Raw genomic sequence first — 21,162 nt, 5'->3', positions numbered from 1 at the left:
CATGCTAGTTGCTCGAGGTAGAAATTGTCTGATTATAGCTGTTTTGGGAACAGTGCAGGAGGTGTGACGAAAACTCCAGAGGAGAAAGCGAGACTTTGAACTAAGCTTAGATGAACAAAATTTAAATTGTTTCCTATAATCTTGTCATTGCAGATTATAACAACATCGGAAAATTCCTGAATAGAATTTTGGGCATGGAGGTGCACCAACAGAATGCGTTATTTCAGTATTTTGCAGACACACTCACTGCAGTTGTTCAAAATGCCAAAAAAAATGGAAGATATGATATGGGAATCTTAGGTAAGTGGGGAATTTTTTTAAAAAATTGATATTTCGAGAGGGTAAGGGGGAAGGAGAAGGAGAGGGAGAGAAGAACATCGTTGGCTGCCTCCTGCACATCCCCTACTGGGGATCGAGCCCAAACCCAAGCATGTGTGTGTCCTGACTGGGAACCAAATCGGCAACCTTTTGGTGCATAGGACCGTGCCCAACCAACTAAGCCATACCAGCCAGAGCAGTGGGAAAATTTTTAAACATGTGTATTCCTGATAAAATGTTCTTTTTACATTTATATGCTGCTTTTTTTCTTATTTAAGATCTTGGTTCTGGAGATGAGAAAGTGAGGAAAAGTGATGTTAAGAAGTTTCTGACTCCGGGATATTCAACCTCTGGTCATGTAGAGTTATACACAGTAAGTGTAGCAGTCATGTGACACTTGTGTGCTGTCCTTCTGTGATAGGCACTCACAGAAGTGAATTGAATTTAACTTACTGTTTCTCTTATAGATTAGTGTAGAGAGAGGGATGTCTTGGGAGGAAGCTACCAAGATTTGGGCTGAGCTGACAGGACCAGATGATGGCTTTTACTTGTCACTGCAGGTAAGACTTGTTTGTTTGTTTGTTTGTTTATTTTGATTTCAGAAAGGAAAGGTGAGCCCTAACCGGTTTGGCTCAGTGGATAGAGCATCGGCCTGCGGACTGAAAGGTCCCAGGTTCGATTCCGGCCAAGGGCATGTACCTTGGTTGCGGGCACATCCCCAGTAGGAGGTGTGCAGGAGGCAGCTGGTTGATGTTTCTCTCTCATCAATGTTTCTAACTCTCTATCCCTCTCCTTTCTTCTCTGTGAAAAATCAATAAAATATATTTAAAAAAAAAAAAAAGAAAGGAAAGGTGAGAGAGATTGAAACATCAGTGATGAGAATCATTGATTGCCTCCTGCACACCCCACACTGGGGATCGAGCCCGCAAACTGGGCATGTGCCCCAACCAGGAATCAAACTTCCTGGTTCATGGATTGATGCTCAAACACTGAGCCACGCTGGCAGGGCAAGACTCGTTTCCTTTAGATGCGAACTATCCAGATATGTGTTATCATTGCCAGCATTGTGATTCTCATCTTGGCTTTGAGCATATTTTCCAATTATATTTAGCATTCTGTGGTTTGATAATTTATCACTGTAATTGTGGGTTTTTCCATTCGTGTACAGCTTTATTTACTATATTGAAAAGATGTTATTAATAAATTTATAAATTTTTAAATTTATTTTATTTTATTGATTTTGAGAGTGAGAGAGACATCGACTTGCTGTTCCACTTGTTTATGCATTCATTGGTTGATTCTTGTATATGCCCTGAGTAGGGATCGAACTCCCAATGACACTAACCAACTGCGCTACCCTAGGCCAGGGCAGATTTTGCCTGTTTCTAATACTTACCTTCTCTTGAATTATCTATCTTTCTTTCCTTTTTTTTCCCCCAACAGCTTTATTAAAACACTAGAGCCCCCCCCCCCCCCCCCAAAAAAATAAAATAAAATAAAATACTAGAGGCCAGTGCACGAATTCATGCATGGGTGGGGTTCTTTGGCAGCTCCTGTGTTGAGTGTCTGCCCCCTGGTGGTCAGTGTGTGTCATACTTATTGGTTGGTTGCTTAGCCTTTCAAATACATAGATGTTTATGGAGTGACTGACTGTCAGTGACGGCCTGGTTCAAGATGTAACTGTGTGCAGTGGAGTGTCTGTGATGCCCAGACACAGACGCTGTTTAAAGCAGGAGTCCTGCTTGCCTTTTGTAAAGGGGCAGGTAGTAAATATTGCAGGTTTTGTAGGCCATATATGGTCTCTGCTTTGTGCTTTTCCTCCTCCCTCCCTCCCCTCCTGCTACTGTTAAACTTGGGAGCTGCAGGCCAGACTTGGTCCACAGGCCTGGTTTACTGGTCCCTGATCCAAGAGCAAAACCTCTCAAACTGGATCTGGTTCCTTGTTTCTTTGCTTGCTTATTTGAAAACCTTACTTAGATCATTATAAATTCACATGAGGTTATAAGAAAGAATACAGAGAAATTTCTTGTACACCAGTTTCCCTAATGGGAACAGTTTTCAAAACTATAGTATAATATCACAACCAGGATATCGATACAGTTCACCAGATTTTATCCATATTTCTCCCTTAGATGGATTTTGCTTGGTCCACAAAGGGTATTTATTGTTTTTCATTTTAAATTATTGCCAGAATTTAAAACACTGGGCTATAACACAGTGAACTTATTTGACTCTACCAAGTCAGATCACACTGTTATTTGCTTGAAACATTGTACTTTCATAAGTTTATCAAGTGTTTTACCTTAACTGGTAAAAAGATTGAAAATGTAATTTTCACTTTAACCATTGTTTTATTAACTTTGCAGAATTATATAAACAATGTTTCAAATCATTTGAGCCAGTAAAAGACAAAGGATCTTTAATATCCATGAAAAGCAAAATGTTGTCTTTTTATCAGTGTAAGAATGACCTTAACATAAAAACGTAGCTGCTCAGCAACAGCAGCTGGGGAAATGTCTTCACTTTGAAACTGTTCTTTTTCTTTCAATTTTCCTTCAGAGATTATTGCTTAGTCATCGTTAATCACTCTTGAAAGCAGCGGTCGCCAACCGGTGGTCTGCGGACCACTGGTGGTCTGTGAGGTCCGAAAGGTTGGCGACTGCTGGTAACTTCTTCTTCCTAGGATTTCTCTCATAAGTCTGACTTAAAAAAATGTATGTAAGTTCCATCGTTTGTCAGATGCATTCTTTTCTTCCACTTCTATATACATAGTTATGTGGTTCTTATTCAGCATTGGATCTCCCATCACAGCTGATATCTTTCCCCCTGGGGCAGCCGTTAGGGGTAGGTGGCACCTAAGGATGAGATGAACTCAGAGGCCTGTGGGTGACCAAAATCATTATCTTTGAGGTTATATTTTATTGTAACTTGAAGGAGAGTGACATTTTTTACAGCATTCGATTATGAAAAATTTTAGCCATACAGCAGAGGTAACAGAATCTTCCTGTGAAGACCCTTCGTGCCCACTCCCTTGACTCCTGCCTCACTTGTCTCTAGACTGTTTGGGCTCTGAGTCAGGTACATGGACTAGAACTTGCTAAGTGTCTCCACTGGACATTTATGCTTTTAACACTTATTCAAACCCATTTTCTAAAGAAAGTCTTCAGCCTCCTCAGAATTCGGGTCCCAGAGCCCTCTTTTTGGAGAGACCGTGTAAAACTGTCCCGCAGCGTGTCCTCCTTCTCCACTTTGTGTTCATGCTTCTGTGTTTGCTTTGCTGTGGTCAAGGGATTCCACTTGCTGTTGTGATGGCACCAAACACCAGTGTGTCTTAGAGTGAGCAGTCACCAATCTTTGTGTTTTCCCACTTTTTTAATAGATAAGGAACAACAAGAAGACTGCCATCTTAGTTAAAGAAGTAAACCCAAAAAAGAAGCTTTTCTTAGTCTATAGACCAAATACTGGGAAACAGCTCAAATTAGAAATTTATGCTGATCTAAAGAAGAAATATAAGAAGGTATTTTTTTCATTTGTACACTATGCTATTTATAAATAATTTGTTTTGTAATAAGATTGAAAGTATGGTTATACCCAGTTTTTAATGTTACCTGCTATTAAGAAACCAGTAAGGTGATTATTTAAAATAGCTTGTGTTGTTAGAAAAAAAGCTTTCAGTGAAACTAGAAGTTTTTAAATAAAGGGAAGATGTGCAAGACTGAAGTTCCTTCCCACCAACTCTGGCTTCATTAGGAGCTGCTGTTTATATTTTGCAATGATTTCTAGAAAAACAGTGAATGACTATGTTTTTCCTAACATTACTATTACTAGGGACCCAGTGCACAAATTTGTGCAACTTGAACTGTGGGCTGCGAGGCTGAGGTAGGCACAGGGGCGGGTCTTGGCCCATCCTCTGTGCCCCTCCCGCCATAGCCACTCCCACACGCAGATGCCACTGGCCCCGCTTGCACCCGCTGACAGCACAGAGCGATTGGGGCTATCGCCATTAGTGGGTGCGAGTGGCAGCTGCTGCCCTGATCACCCCTCAGGAGCAGGGGGAGGTGGAGAAGCCCTCAGGGGCGATCGGGACCGGCACTGGGCACTGGCAATGGGTGCGAGCAGGGCTGGTGCCGGCAGCAGGAGCGAGCACTGGGTGGGACCGTGGCACATGGGAGCAAAGAATTTTCAGTAACCACCAGAGGCTTACCCCGATGACAGTGACCGGTGCCCACCTTGGACTGGTGCCCCTGCTCACCTGCTCCACCATCACACCATGGCTGATGCCCGCCATGTTCTGTGCATGCCCTCTGGTAGCGACTGGTTGTTCCATCCAGTTGTTCCTCTGTTTGATCTATTTGCATATTAGCCTTTTATTATATAGAATAGGATTATTAGTGTTACCTTAAACTTTTATTCTCTTGGCCATTGTCACTTGGAAACAATCTATAATAATAAAAGCATAATATGCTAATTAGATTGGACAGCTGAACGACCTTCGGATGAAGCCGGGGCTGCGAGGGCTGAGCCCCTTGCATGAACTTTGTGCATCGGGCCCCTAGTTATAATTATAACTAAGCTATTTGAAAACTGTGTTGCATAGGAAGGTCCTCATGGCAGAAGTTGATATATGTCCCTTAGATGCAGCCTGTAGCAAGGGCCAGGTATTCTGTATAAGTTAGCTTTACAGATCAGATTAGGCAACCATTTTGTGTAAAGCAATTCTTTCCAACAGAGATTTTGTCTTTCAACAGGTCGTCTCGGATGATGCCCTGGTTCACTGGTTAGATCAATATAATTCATCTGCAGACACTTGTACTCATGCTTATTGGTCAGTATTTTATGTTTCTCACGACATTTTTTAGTGTCATCAAGATTTAATTAAACATGCCTTTATTTTAGTGCTCTCTATAAGTATATGAGCACATTATTTGCTGTTTGATGTGGCTCTCTCAGTCAGCAATGCTTGTAGGATGTGTATGGTTGATTCTTTTTTTTCTTTTTTTAATTGTTTAAAGTATTACATATGTCTCCTTTTTCCGTGATTGACCATCCCCTGGTTAATTCTTTTTTTTTTTTAATACATTTTATTGATTTTTTTACAGAGAGGAAGGGAGAGAGATAGTTAGAAACATCAATGAGAGAGAAACATCGATCAGCTGCCTCCTGCACACTCCCAACTGGGTATGTGCCTGCAACCAAGGTACATGCCCTTGGCCGGAACCGAACCTGGGACCCTTAAGACCTTAGGCCGACGCTCTATCCACTGAGCCAAACTGGCCAGGGCAGTGTTATTTTTTAAAATAAATATATTTTTATTGATTTCAGAGAGGAAGGGAGAGAGCGAAACATCAGTGATGAGAATCATTGGCTGCCTCCTGCACGCCCCCTACAGGGGATCAAGCCCGCAACCTGGGCATGTGCCCTGACCGGGAATTGAACTGTGACTTCCTGGTTCATAGGTTGATGCTCAACCACTGAGCCACACCAACCGGGCAACGGTGTTTTTGTTTTGAGAGTAAATTAGTGGTGTTAGAAATTAACTTAGGAAAACTCTTTAAGATAAAATATATTAAAGATTAGCCTACAAAAATCCTAAAACATTTGCTTTGAGTTTTAGCAAGCAAAGTGCCCTACTACTGTATATTCATCTTGAATTAATACTGGAAAGATATTTTTATTGATGAATTGTGAAAGTAATTTTGGTATGTCTTTTTTTCATAGCTTTTAAAATAAATTTATATGCTTTTATTTTGTTTGCTGAGACCTTTTGCACTTACCCAAAGTACTATAGAAATAATTGGCAGGATTATTTTATAACCTTGCATTAATATAGTAATATCCAAAGTAAACTAATGGCTAGAAAATGACAAATGCTTAAGTGGATATAAACCCAGTAAATCAGCCATTGTATAGGAAGTTAGGTCCCAGAAATAACTAATTTTAAAAATCAGTAGTGGTAGCTCACATTGGAAAGACAATTCAGTATGTTGAAAGGACTATACTCTAAGGAACTGCCAGTAAAGGCAAATTATTTTCCACTTGAAATTTGGGTAGACCTTGCAAGCGTTTTGTTTGAATGTGTGTTGATAAATATCCCCCATCCCCTTCTCTCCTAGGCGTGGCAATTGTAAAAAAGCAAGCTTGGGATTAGTTTGTGAAATAGGTCTTCGTTGCCGCACTTATTATGTATTATGTGGCTCAGTACTGAGCGTCTGGACAAAAGTTGAGGGTGTTCTAGCATCTGTCAGTGGCACAAACGTGAAAATGCAGATAGTTCGGCTGAGAACAGAGGATGGACAGCGGATTGTAGGTGAGTTTTTTTATGTTTTGTTTGAGCTCTGGGGAAAAGATCTCATTTTTTTCTTATTTTGCTTCTTACGCCTTAGAATCTTACCGTCTCTTCCTGTAGTGGGGTAGAACTTGCTTTATATCTTCCTAAAGAGTTGAACAGAACTTACACCTTTGAATGGACATTGCTGATTCTGGTTAAAGTTCTGGGATGGTCTTTTATTTTATGCTGCTCTTGCCCTCCTTCCTCCTCTTCCTCAATGGCCGTCTGTGCTGGCTCCCAGCAGGAAGCCTGCTTTCAGCCTCCTGCCCCAGGGTTGTCTGAAGTCCACCCTGTCGCGTCTATCATCCAGGTTGAGGTGATAGCACTCAGAGCCACTGCCCAGAGGGTGGGTGGGGTCCTGCAGGTCTGGGTAGCTGTTGCCACCACTTGCTCTGTCCCGGGCTCTCCGGGGATTCCCCCAGTTCTTTCCCTTTCCCACTGCTTGGTCTCTGTGTTATTTGCAGGAACCTTCCTCTCCTCTGCAGATTGGTAGCCTGTGGCCAAAGGCAATCCGTGAACATTTTTTTCACAAAGTATTTTTGGTTGCAAGTTTTCATTTATTTGAATTAGTTGTCAACATGGAAAATCCAAAAGCCTGGATTTTCATCTTTTGAAAACACACAGCAGCTTCTCTGGAATATTGAGCCCTCCTGTTTCCACCAGGGAGAAATCTAGAGTTTCCTTACCCAGGGCATCTGCTGTCCAGTCTGCAAGCATCTGCCTGCTTCAGTCAGCATTGAGTTTGTGACCACAACTCTGTAGTCTTTTTGTTACATTAGTACCTGCCAAAGAAGGCGGTGTTTGGGGAGCTGCGAAAGATAATAGATAGGAAGGTTCTGTACTTCACTGTCTGTTCTTCCACCCAAGACAGTGTGACATGAAGACACGTGTGTGTGCCCAGGTATTTGTGGGTAACACTGCTGAGGAATCAGGTTTCTTCTGAAAGAGCCATTTGGTTGATAGGTATTTGTTTAGGTTTGGTGTGTAGTCTTGTTTGTTATACTTAATATTATGCCTCATTTGGAATTTGCTGTGCAGTGTAAAATACTGTGTGGTTGCTCCTCAATGCAACCTTTAAACATTCTTGTTTCTAATGGCAGGTCTGATCATCCCTGCAAATTGTGTGGCTCCTCTTGTAAATCTCCTGTCAACTTCAGACCAGTCTCAACAGCTTGCGGTCCAACAGAAACAGCTCTGGCAGCAGCGCCACCCCCAGAGCATTGCCAGCTTGAGCAACGCATAAGAACAGACAGGTTTCAACATGGATGTATCTGAAATGCTGTTGAAGCATATCATTTGCATAAAAATCAGGGACAGTTTCCAAAGAATTATAATTTTTTTCAGTTGTGCTCTCTCTAGTTAATTTTTTTGGGGAATAAGGACAAACCTGGAATAGATAGCAAAACTGAAAATCAACAGTGCCGATGGTGGTACATATGTCTTTCCTTTTGCTTTGCCCATGGTACTTCCCATATGCTCCTACTTTGGGGGAGCAGAGGGGTGTGTGCGCGTGCGTGTGTCCGTCTGTTTGTTTGTTTGTTTGTGAGTTTGTTAAAGGCTACGAACCACAATTGGTTTAAAAATGCTTGGAACTTCCCAACTGGCTTTACTTAATGTTCCACAGTGCTCAGGGTTAACGCAGGTCATCCGTGCCATTGCTGTGGGAGTTCTCCCCGGATGCATGTGTTTTGGGTCTATAAATATAGAAAATATATATTGGTTTCTTTTTCCAACTTATTAAACACTAGGTCTATTAAAGCATGAAACGAAAGGTTGCACATCACACATTCAGGTTCTTTTCTAGTTTCTGTTCTGACAGTGCATGTCTTTGAAAGCATGCGTAAACAAGATTAACAGATGTCGTGACGGAGAGAAACATTTGTAGGTGTATAGCATTGGTCACTGCATTTTTATAACGTTTATACCTGCGTATTGCTTCTAACCCCGTGACTCCTCTCCCCACCCCCATTCTCCCTGTCCCAGGTTTCTTGTTAAGGTGATAAGTACAAACATTTTTTTGTGTGTGTGATAAAACTCTTAAAAGTTAATTTTAATGTATTAATAGTATTCCTAATGAGTGCTGCAAAAACGGCTACAAGCCTGCTTTTTCTCAAAATTCCATTTTCCTTAACTTAAGATAGTTTTAGAAAGAAGGACAACTCGGCTTCCATTTTGCAAATCATCTTTTCTTACTTTATTATCTTAGTATGTTGGTCGCTCATAAAAAAGGAAACCATACTTGAGCTGTAAAGTAGACAATGAGGAAACACTTGAGGCTTCTGCTGTATGTTTATTTCTTGTTATTATTGTTACCTAGTAACTTGAATATTGTTTAATGTGTTTGTAAGACATTGTAGAGTTTATCTCAAGCTGTTAAAAATGATAATGTACAAATGTGAATAGACACTTATCTATAATATGGGTAAGTTTTGTTTCGCCTATAATAGATGTTTTATAAAAACAAGTGAGGGGACAATTAGTCTTTTTGTTCCTTTTTTTCCCTTTTTCTTTGCTTGCACAGGTTGCACTATTGAAAAACTGAGATTGTATAAACCTGGTCAAAAGCTGCAAGATACCACCATCTTGTAGATGTCAAATAAAAAGTTGTTATTCTAACCAGCAGTGGACTCTTGTTTAGGCCCCACCATCTCCAGAGGTAGTCTGACCGGGGTTCTGCAGAACTCGGGCGCTGCTCAGCGTGTCTCGGGTTTGAGAATGAGAAGGTGTTGAGGGGTGAGATGCCAGTACCTGTGAATGCCTGTCCGGCTGAGTTGTTTTCCTTTGTAACCTTTTAGATGCCTCAGAGCCAGGTGAGGTAGTGATGGTGGTGGCAAGCTGGGCTTTTGTCCTCTTGTGTTTCTTCGTGCCTGAGTGGTTGTCAGTTCAGTTGTGTCACCTTTACCACAGGTTTGCTTTCTTTGGATCCATTTTTTCCTGATGCCTAAGAGACAAATGGAGAGTAATTTCTGTTCTTCGGCATATTTTGCCCAGTGGATGCAACTTTTATCTTCAGTCTAGTCCCTGTATCTCAGGCAGTGATCCACACGAATGTTGGCCAATCCCCTGTTAGGGCTACTAGATCAACCCCAGCCCGGAGCAGAATTGCTTCACCTGCAGCAGCCTTCCCAGGTGTCTGTTTTAAACTAGCCCCCATGCTAAGGTGAAACAGCTGGGACAGGAAGCCTAACAACCCGGCCCCTCCAGTACGACCGAACGGCTGGGTCGGGGAGGAAGAGAGACACGGGCTGTAGTCCAGGTTCCCTGTTCTGTGTATGGGTACCGAGCAGGTCACCGTGCTTCCCAGGCAGCGTCAGGATGAGGGTTCTTTAGCTGCAATAGTGGCCTCATGGTTCATGATGTAATGTTTGCTCTTGGAATAGCTACCTGATGCAAAGGGGCAGTCAGATGTTCTGTTCTCGGTAGAACAGCTTCGTTTTGCTTTTTATAACAAGGTCCAGAAGTAAGGCCTCTGAAAATTCAAATAGAGTAGACCTCAAAAAGGCAGTACTCAGCGTAAGTGGAAGGGGCTTGAGGTGCCGTTCGTACCCCCTGCATGGGGTGGCGTGCCAGAGCCTGCTGCCCATCCCCCTTCCTGGAGGCACGCATATGACCTTTACACTGTGCCCTTAGCCACGTCAGCAAGTTCAGGTTGGCCAACTATGGGAAAACCCAGCATTCAAGTCCTCCTCCGCCAGAACATCGAGTCTGAAGCAGGCCCGTGTATGTCAGGATCTGAATGCCCCGTCTGCACCCACAGCCCGTGGATCTCTGTGAGTCCACGTGGCCTCCGCAATGCCTTTTCTCCCTTTTAGCAATACGACTCTGAGCACAAAGATTGGCCTTTCAACCACGGGAGTGTATTCAGAGTTTACAGTGTCCAGAGCTGCTCAGACAGGACCTCGGGGGAATTCGTGTTCCCTTAAGTTAGCACCCTCCGTACTACAAGGTCTAACTTCAGTCTGGTGGGTTATCCAGATAGATGTCAATGGTGTGAATTCCTAAAGGTATTATCCAAGTACTTTAAACACAACTTGATCAAAAAGTAAATATCCTAAGCAGTTTTCCCTTTTTGCTGCTAAATTGCAGATTCCCTCGTCAGTATCTTTACACCCGTATATGTTAGCAAGATCCTGCACCCAAAGCAATGCAGTAGTGCGTGTATGTATATATATTTATTGCAGTCCCATTACTTAGCACTTCAAAAACCTTTTTGAGTTGCAACAATGTACCTTTTCGTTTTATTTTGCCTCATCCGTAAAAGTGAAAGGTCTAGATTACCAAACTCCAGGGAAACAGCCTCTTTTAGAGAGTTTCCTGGCTGGAGCCCCTGGGCATTCATTCGCTAATCGCTGTGATGCTATTAGACAACTTGTGGCAGGCTTGACAGGAGAGGGTACCCGCTCAGCTTTTACAGTTGTGTAACGGGAGCCCTTTCCCTCCCGCTGAGCTAGAGGGGGAAAAGCGATAGAACAGAAATGATGGATGCATCCCAGGTGATAAAAGTAGGAGCAGAGGCCACGTATTTTCCTGTCGGGGCCTTTTCTTGATATGAGATTAAGAGGAAGGTCCCTGTCTGAACACTCTGGTTTTTAAAATGGACCTGAGGGATATTCAATAGTTTCTAAGAACGGTGCTGCCTGAGAGTCGCTGTTAGGCTGGGACCGTTACCACATGTTTGGTCAGTTCAGGCCTCGAGGTTAACAGTGGTAGCCACTGGGATGATGGGCACTTGTTGACTCCGCTCCCTGTGTCGGGGGTCTCCCCGCTAACACCACACCCGTGCACACACACTGCACACTTGGCTACTCGAAGTCTGCAGCTCACAGTCCATGCCTACCTAGCCGCAGCTGTGAGCAAAATCCATTGCAGAAATTCCGCATTGGCTGCCAGTGTCTAATACAAAAGCAGTGTCTTGGAAGGGCATGGAGGTGGAGGAAGCACATCTAGACACCTGCCACTCACGCTAGCTAGTCATGCTTTCCCGAGTCCTCAAGGTGAAATCGAGACCCACCTTCTCATTTCATGTTGTACTTATATATGTGTACATAAGTGTGTATATAGAAATGCTGAGCTCTTTCGAATTCTGAATGTAAATATTTCTTGTAAATTGAGACCCTTACCAACTGGTTTTCCCCTTTTACCTTCAATCCTATTTATTCTTTTCTTGACTTCCTATGCGGGCATTGTATAAATTTTTTTTTTAATGTAGAAAAGTATGAAAACTTCTTAGTTGAATTCATTCACATATTTTAGAATTCAGTTTTGCATCTTTGCTATGAATTCCAGTGTGTATTTTGTGTTAATATTTTCCAATATGCGATTGTGTTTTGCATTTTTATTACAAATTTTTACTGTGTGCAATGCATTGTATTGGGGGAGGGGTGAACTTGAGTGCAATTTCTGATACTGTCATTATATGACTAGTTATGCTCATTTATGTTGCTCTTTGGAAGCTATAGTGAGCCTGATCTTTTCACATTAAAAGAAAAATTCTTCCCGAGACTTCCTTTAAGCTCCTCTAACTTCTTCAGTGCATTCGAATCACACATAGCTCCGCAGCAAACCCAGCCATTTGCAGCCTTGCGCTTTTTCAGGCCTGCGCCCTCCCGCGGGGGCGGGGGAAGAGCCTGTAGACCTGCACACTGAGGTGTGTCCTGCTGCTGCTGCTGCAAATGTCCCGTGTTTCTCCAAGAATCTGGGCCTGTTTACTAACCGACAGGGATCATCAGAGATGTACTTGCAGTGAGCACAGGTAACGTGCGTCTGCTCTCTCCTGATAGAGAGATTGGCAGCAGACAGGGAGACAAGCCCAGTGCAGCCCATGTCTGTGGTGACAGGTGGCATTGGACAGGGCACATTAAGGAACGGTGTCCTCCTCCCACAGAGAGCAACGAAACTGCCGTGGAGGCTTCCAGGAGCCAGGCAGTTAACTGAGGAAGGGCTGGCTGTAGGGTCTCCTGCAGTCCTGTCACCCTCATTGTGCTGGTGAATTGCTCCTGGCTAAATGACCACACACCTGGGGGCTGAGCTGGATCAAGGCTTCCTTAATGGTTAGTGTTGGCAGCAGGGAGGCCGGGGTGACTTGTGAACCCACGTGTCAGGGTCCGTCGCCCGGGAGGCAAGCAGTGGGTTTTTATGAGCATTTCATGGGCCTTTCATTCGTGAACACGTTTCATTCATTACTGTTGAACTTGGTAGACTTGTTGAAAATGTCAAAGTTCTCTGCATTTGGGAGACTTAGTGTGTCCTGGAGCAGGGCCTGTGGGATATGCTCCGACATGAATGCCCTTCAGCCACTCGCCAGCTGTCCTCCGGGGCCGAGTGGTTGAACCGAGCTTTGCAGCAGCAGCCATGTCCTGGGCAGCGACGTGGCAGGGCGCAGGCAGGCTGAGGCTGTCCCTTAGTGTAGTCCCCCAAGGGGCCAGCCTGGGGAAGCCAAGGCCTGCAGGTCACCCCGGGCCTTTCTTGCTGCGGCAGCATTGTGGCACTGAAGAGGGTAAAGAAGCTTGACCTTCTTTCTGACTCCACCTTGGGGGGCAGAGAGCTTGTTTTCTACGTAGCACGTTGACGTCTCATCATCAGACACAAAAATCATCCTGTCCATGGTTTATACTGAATTTGCAAACTACTGATGTTACTTTTCAATAACCACTTGTATCTGCCATCAACCCCGGGAGGTGGGAAGAGGCCCACGGTATCTCTGCAATAAAACTTCCACCAGGTTCTACCTCCGCTGAGCAAAGGATACTTTTATACGTAAGTGTAGACCTTCCTCCTTCGCTAACCCGACATGGTGCGTCTTGAGACAACACGATGGAGTCCAAAGACAATTTGAAAATGAAGGTGGATGTAAACTCTTGGCATTGTTTTTCTTTCCTTCTCTTTTTTTAAGTCTCCCCTTTGATACGGCTACTCCGTGTGAATGTCCGTCTGTATGTGAAGGTCCGCACTGTTCTGATACTGCACTGCTTTGCCCGGCCTTCGTGGTAACCAGGACCCACCTGGTGTCCGGAAACGACTGTTCCCACCGCTCTGACGTGTAACTCTCCAAACTGGGTCTCATGCAATAAAATGTATCGGGCGGCATTGAGCGAGGCTGACCTCGCCAGGAAAAACGATCAACCATGAAGCGTAACAAATTCTGTGTCTAGTTGTTGTGGGTTTTCTTGTTTTGTTTTGTTTTGTTTCCTTTGGTTTTCTTTCTTTGTAAGATTCCTAAATAAATTAAACCAGCTAATATACTTCCTCTCGCTCCGTGTTTTCCTTGTCTGGGTTCTGGGCTGTGTCAGTGCCAACACGTTCACCTGGAGAGTGGCTTTTACGTGGCCGTGTCCCTAAAATGAATTGCAGGCGATGTCTCAGGGCGTGGGTGAGATGGAGGCCAGGGCGCGGTGGAGCGGTTAGGACTAGGCCTGGCCGAGGCCCTGCTCCCACCACTGCCGAGGCAGGTCACCTGGCATCTTCCCTGAAAGAGGCCACAAAACAAGGGCAGCCACGGGTGGCGGAGGACGTGGAACATGAGGCTCTCTGTTGAAAACCCATTCCTCCTGCTGAACAGCCAGCCACCCGCCTGTGGCCCTAAGACTTAAGCTCTGCTCATGAGACGACAAAACAGAAACTAATGCAGACAAGCCGCAGGGAGTGGCGAGCACTTGGTGTACGCCTGTCGCAGTCGACGGCTTTCTGGATTCATTTCCACAGCCCTCAGTCCCCTAGTTTTCAGGTGAAGTTACACTGCTCATAAGCTCTAACAGGGCTTTTAGTTTCTCATTTCTATGCACTTGGTACCTGAATTTAATACTCATTTATTTGGCAAGTGTTTAATAAGCAACTGCTGTGTGTCTAGTGTCAGGCCACATGCTGTCCCCCGGGGTGACTCCTCATGGGTAGTAATTTCAGTGTCACAGACGGTCAACAAGTGGTCCTAGGAGCGAGGTGGGAAACGGGAGAGCTGTGCGGGCGGCCCACGGGTGGAGGTCGGGGGCACCCGACTGCCCTGAGGAAGCGAGTGGGGCGATTTCATGCTAGTGCTGAGCTCTGGGCTCACTGGGGGAGAAATGAGTTTTGGCTAAGAAGTCCGGTCAGCTCCTTACAAGAGAAGTTGGGGATAAACGGGAGAGAAGACAGCTCAAAAAGGAGAGGGGTTAGCTGCCCAGGAAGTGACTAGATCCCTTTGCCATATGTCACTTTACAGACAAGGTGATGGGCTCCGAGGTCAGGGAGCCAGTAAGGGCGGGGCCCGTCCCCAAGGTGTTCAGGGCCAGGAGTGACTGCTCCCTCTAGACCAGGGGTGGGGAACCTCTTTGCTGCCAAGGGCCATGTGGATATTTATAACATTCCCAGGGCACACAAAATTACCCACTTAAGAAGTACCCTGCTGTATTTGGTCAGACATTTAATTAACTCACCACAAATGCCCTGGCAGGGCCAGACCAAATGGTTTTGAGGGCCTTACCCAGCCTGAGACCAGATGTTCCCCACCCTGCCCTCTGCCTGGAGAACGGAGGCGGATGGAGGGAGGGAGGGTTTTCTGAAATGTTGGGCGTTTGGCTTGTTTGTGAGTCCGCTCTGCGGGGTTTGAAACGCTCCAGCAAATCCTTCTATTTGTTGCATGTAACACTTAAGGGAATGTAATCACATTTGTAAATGCTGTTAACGTTTAGGGGATTTAATCTTGTCAGATACATAAGGTAATTGAGCATTAATTGAAGAGCGAGTGAAAAGGGAGTGTTTTGCATTTTGACTAAAATATTTGTACCTCGAGCTTGAAGACTGAAGGGAAACTTGCTTTTAAATGTGTAACTTGAACAAGCTGAGTAGCACTTTGAATAAGACATGAGAGACCAGACTTCCTGTAGACCCTGCACATCCTGAGTTGTTCTGTTCCTGTTTTTTGTGTATTCAAGTCTGCTGTCAGCCTCACCACGTGTGCCCCTGGGTCCCCGCACTATCGACGATGACGTTGGGGCCCGGCCATTCTTTGGAGGGTGGGGCTGTCCGTCCGGAGCCATTGGAGGGCATTTATCAGCACCCCTGGCCTGTACCCACTAGATGCCAGTAGGGCACACTACACCGCCCCCCCCGAGCTGTCACCCCCCTAGTGTCCAGGCATTGCCAACTGTCTCCTGAGGAGCAGTCTCGCCCCTGGTAGAGAACCACTGCCCTAGGCAAGTTAGCCATAAGGAGGCCAAAGAACGGGTCCCTGCACAGAGTGTGTGTGTGTGTAGCAGAGGACAGGGCCCGGGAACAAGGGGCACCACCCCTGAGATGTGGAAAGTACAAATGTTAATTGGCTGGGGGTTTGGAGTATGTGCAATTTCCATACGTATGAATATTTATCAGCTAGTCATTTGAGAGCAGGATGTAAAGAAGCCATCTGGGGAGGCCTTTAGGGAGAGAGAGGAGGCTTTAAAAATGTGCAAAAATGCTTATTTTTAGAGTCCAATTCTCGGGAAGCCGGCTTTGTCCTCTGAAAGCTGCCCACCCTGGGTGGCAAGTGCACCGTTGGGTTAGGAGACGCCCATGACACACGATTGCTCCCAAATCTCTGTTGTGAAGAATTACCAGCAAGGGTTAGGCAGAGTTGGCTGGATGCTAAAGGAGTTTGCAGTACTTAATTTTTACGTTTTTGATGGTTGTGGGTTTGATCCCTGGTCAGGGCACATACAAGAATCAACCAATGAATGCAAAAACAAGTGGAATAACAAATTGATGTTTCTCTCTCTCTCTCTTTCTCTCTCTCTCTAAAAATCAATAAAAAATTAAAATAATTTCATTTACAATAGCATTAAAGATAATGAAATGCTTAGGAATAAATTAAAGAAGTACAAGACTTGCACACTGCAAATTAGAAAGCATTGTTGAAATTAAATAAGACCTAGCCTGGCCAGCGTGGCTCAGTGGTTGAGCGTCAACCTATGAACCAGGAGGTCAAGGTTCAATTCCTGGTCGGGGTATATGCCTGGGTTGCGGGCTCCACCCCAGTATGGCGGCTGTGTGGAGCATGCAGGAGGCAGCCGATCAACAATTTTCCCTCATCATTGATGTTTCTGCTTCTCTCTCTCCCTTCCTCTCTGAAATCAATAAAAATAACATATTTTTAAAAAGAAATAAGACCTAGCCCTAGCCAGTTTGGTTCAGTGGATACAGCATCAGCCTGTGGACTGAAGGGTCCCAGGTTCGATTCCACTCAAGGCCACATACTTCAGTTGCAGGCTGGATCCCTGCCCCAGTCGGGGCACATGCCGGAGGCAACCAATCAGTGTGTCTCACTCACATCGATATTTCTCTGTCTCCCCCCCTCCTTTCCACTCTTTCTAAAAATCAATAGAAAAATGTCCTCGGGTGAGGATTAAGCAAAAACAACAACAAAAACCTATATAAATGGAAAGCTATCCTGGGTGCGTGCATTGGAGAGCAGTAACTCCCTAAATTGATACACACATATAATACAAGTCCTATCAAAATCCCAATTGTCTTTTCTTGTGTGGCCAAAAATAAATAAAATTTTAAAATGGACAAGCAGATTCTAAAACTCATATGGAAATTCATGGGACCCAGAATAGCCAAAATAACCTTGAGAGAAAAAAACAAAATTGGAGCACTCACACTTCCTGCTTTCAAAGTTTATTACTACAAAGCCACAGTAATCAAAGCAGTGTGGTACTGGCAAAGGACCGACATATAGATCAGTGGAATAGAACTGAGTCCAGGAATACACCCTCATATTTATCCTCAATTGATTTTCAACAAGGGTATCAAGACCATTAAATGGAGAAAAAATAGTCTCAACAAGTGGTGCCAGGACCACTGGACATGCATGTGCAAAGAATGAATTTGGGCCTACCTCACATCAGACACAGAAGTTAACGAAAGACCAATCAAAGGCTTAAACGTAAGAATAAAGAGTCTTCAACAAAAACCTGGGTGAAAATGATCATGTCCTTGGACTAGGTATGATACCAAAAGCACAGCAAATCAGAGAAAAAAGAGAAATATTGGACTCTGTGAAAATTAAAAACGTGTGTGTGTCAAAGTGCTCCATCATAAAAATGCAAAGATCATCCAAAGAATGGGAGACACTATTTGCAAAAAATAGGTTGTCCCCCCAAAATGTATAGACAATGTAACAGCTGATAACTCACTTAATTCTCACTCCTTTTCAGGTTTAACTGATTTGAAATAATGGGTGAAGTCAGACTAAGCTATGAACAAAGAAAATGTATCCTAAAGTGCCACTAGACTTTTTTTTTTTTTATGGGGATACATAAAAGATAAAGTTTACGGTACAAAACCGGCAACAGTTGATGAATTGATGGCACACAAATACTGAGCGAAATGATCCTTGATGTTTGCAATTCCATTGCTTCGAGTTCACAGCAGTGTGTGGACCAGAACAGTCATCAATTTGAAAACAGGCATTGACCAAAAAATTTATTCATTTCTGTAGGTTCTTTTAAATTTTAAAAATGAACTGTATGTTAATAAACACTGACTTTAGAATCAAAGTCCATATACAATTTTTGGGGGACACCCTGTATATATCGGAGAAGGAACCAGTATCCTGAATATATAAAAAAAACTTACAATTTAATATAAAAAGAAAATTCAGTTTAAAAATAGGCAAAGGATTATAACATATTTCTCTAAAGAATATATGCAAATGACCAGTAAATACATAAAAAGATGCTCAACATCACTGCTCATTAGGAAAATGCAAATCAAAACCAGGAAATACTAATTCACATCCATTAGGAAAATAAAAAAAAAGTCAGATAATAACAAGTGTCGGTGAAGATATGGAGAAATTGGAAGCCTCATGCATTGCTAGTGGGCATGTACAATGGTGAAGCAGTTTAGTGGTTCCCCAAAAAGTGAAACATAAGATTCAGCAATTCCATTCCTGGGTATATACCCCAAAGAATTTTAAGCTGTTGTCCATAGAAAAAATTGTAAACAAATGTTCATAGCAGCTGTACTTATAACAGCCAAAAAGTGGAAACAATCCAACTATCTGTCAACTGGTGGTGTGTTCTCTCCCTCCAATGGAATAGTATTTGCCATGAATAAGAGAGTAGCAAAATACCGATACATGTTACAATGTGGATGAACCTGGAAAATACGATACTAAATGGCCCTGGCCGGTGTGGCTCAGATGGTTGGGTGTCCTCCCATGCACTGAAGGGTTGCTGGTTCGATTCCAGGTCAGAGCACATGCCTGGGTGGCGGGCTAGATCCCTGGTAGGGGCGTGCAGGAGGCAGCCAATTGATTGATGTTTCTCTTTCACATCCATGTTTCTCTCTTTCTCCCTCCTTCTTTCTCTAGAAATAAATAAAGCCCTACCCGGTTTGGCTCAGTGGATAGAGCACTGGCCTGCAAACGGAAGGGTCCCGGGTTTGATTCCGGTCAAGGGCACATGCCTGGGTTGCAGGCTCCTCCCTGCTCCAGGCCCTGGTCAGGGAGCGTGCTGGATGGAGGCAACCAATCGATGGATGTGTTTCTCTCACTTTGATATTTCTCTGTCTTTCCCTCTCTCTTCCACTCTCTCTAAAATAAATAAATTTATAAAACATAATAAAATAAGTAAAAAGACTTAAAAACAAAACAAAACATGATGCTAAATGAAAGAAGCCGCATAGAAGGTCACATATTGCATCATTCCATTTATATGAAACACCCAGAATGGGTACATCCATAGAGATAGAAAGTAGGTTAGAGGTGGCCTAAAGTAAGGGTAGTGGGAAAAGGACAGTGACTGTATTGGGTTTGGAGTTTCTTTTTGGGGTGACCTAGAATTAGATGGTGGTGATGCTTGCACAACTCTGTGAATGCACTAAAAGCCATTAAGTTGTATACTTTAAACAGGTGAATTTTATGCTAAGTGAACTGGATCTCAATGAAAAACAAAAGGAAAAAATATTTTTCAATGACCATCGATCAGGACTTCAAGTGAGGGGGTGGGCATCACAGTAAAAAACACACACAACAATATGGAAAGCGAGGAGCCACGCCCTGAGATCCGGATTCTCGCCCCAGGACTTGGAGGCACAAACAGCTCAGAGGTAGTGGAGCCAGGATTCCTGCCCAGGTGTGTCTGCCCTATGAGCCCTCTGCTTGTAGCCTCTCACCCCGCACCGTCGTCCAATAGGAAAGCCGCCAGCCCTTGTGGTTAGTATGAGCTTGGAATGGGGCGGGTCTGAATTCTGACACCCTGTGAGTGTGAAATACACGCTGGGTTTGGAAGACTTTGTGTGATAAAAATGATACAAAGTATCTTAATTTCTTTACATTCCTTACACATGGAAAACACAGTGTTCTGGATATATTGTGTTCACATGTATTAAAGATTCAATTTCATCAGTTTCTTGTTACTTTCTAAAATGTGACTACTGAAAATTACATTGTGGCTAGGAATGGACGGTGCTACTTTTGAGTATTGGGTCCCTGGGAGGGTGGGCAGTGGGGAGGGAGGGGGTGTAGGAGAAGGTGTCAGTCATTGGTTGATGAAATAAAATTTCGCTGAGCGTCCTGGGCTGGACAAGCCTGAAGCTGATCACCAGGGGAGCGGGCTGAGCTGGGGAGGAAGGCAGGCTTGGGTGACAACCCTTCCTCACTAGATCCAGATGTCTGAAAGTCTGTGGCCAACGTCAAGATTTGCAAACCAGACCTAGCTGGTTTGGCTCAATGGACAGAGCTTCGCCTGTGGACTGAAGGGTCCCGGGTTCAATTCCAGTCAAGGGCACATGCCTGGGTGGCGGGCTCCATCCCTAGTAGGGGGCGTGCAGGAGGCAACCAATCAATGATTCTCTCTCATCATTGTTTCCATCTTTCTTCTCCCTTCCTCTCTCTGAAATCAATAAAAAATATATTTAAAAAAAAGATTTGCAAACCACTGTTATCAAAAAGGATGGCAAAGGGTGGGCATCTTGTGTATTTTGATGAGTTTCCCTATTTAAGCACAACTCTAGGCGACAGTACCTTCAAAAGCTTAATCATCTAATCTCAGCTACATGTGATGATTGCGTTGCAGTCAGACTTGAGGCTGGGCTGGGCTGGGGTCCACGGGGGCCCCAAATTGTCAGGTCAACTCCAGGGGAGGAGAACCGTGGCCACATTCGTTCTTGTACCCTTGGCGCCTGGAACAGTGTCGGGCGCGTAGTAGGCGCTTCTTCAATATTTGAATGAGTTAAGGTGGCACAAGGATGTAAATGCCAGCGCGACTCTCCCAGGGGGGACATTCCTGGCTTTTGTCAGTTGTCTCCAAGGAGTCGCCGGCCCCCCAAAGGGTTAACAGCCACTTACTACAGACAGGGACGTGGCATTTATTTGAAATCAATGTCAAGAATTGGCTGTTCTGATTCTGGGGCAGAGCCAGACCTCGGCGTCTGGAAGGATCTACGTGCTTAAAAATACCACTCGCCACCATTTTCTCCAGGTAATTTTCCACTCCCAGCGCCCCCACAGGCCAGGGGACGGAAAGTAATGGTGCGCAGTCACGTCTCGCTATTTAAAATAA

At 44.3% G+C, this 21,162-nt stretch overlaps 1 protein-coding gene across 1 annotated transcript in view; it reads left to right on the top strand.

The window, feature by feature from the left end:
• Positions 1-13,887, top strand: part of SBNO1 (strawberry notch homolog 1) — a 50,409-nt gene extending 36,522 nt beyond the window's left edge. The window contains 7 exon segments of the mRNA XM_023763204.1: positions 149-300; positions 597-691; positions 786-878; positions 3,698-3,835; positions 5,067-5,143; positions 6,432-6,625; positions 7,747-13,887. Of these exon segments, the coding sequence (XP_023618972.1) occupies positions 149-300; positions 597-691; positions 786-878; positions 3,698-3,835; positions 5,067-5,143; positions 6,432-6,625; positions 7,747-7,889 (892 nt within the window). The 3' untranslated portion in view covers positions 7,890-13,887.
• The last annotated feature ends 7,275 nt before the right edge of the window (positions 13,888-21,162 follow it).

Source organism: Myotis lucifugus, unplaced genomic scaffold (genome assembly GCF_000147115.1).
Source record: "Myotis lucifugus unplaced genomic scaffold, Myoluc2.0 scaffold_276, whole genome shotgun sequence".
Lineage (NCBI taxonomy): Eukaryota > Metazoa > Chordata > Mammalia > Chiroptera > Vespertilionidae > Myotis > Myotis lucifugus.
The sequence above is the reverse complement of the archived record's forward strand: the minus strand, read 5'-3'. Positions and strand labels throughout refer to the sequence as shown.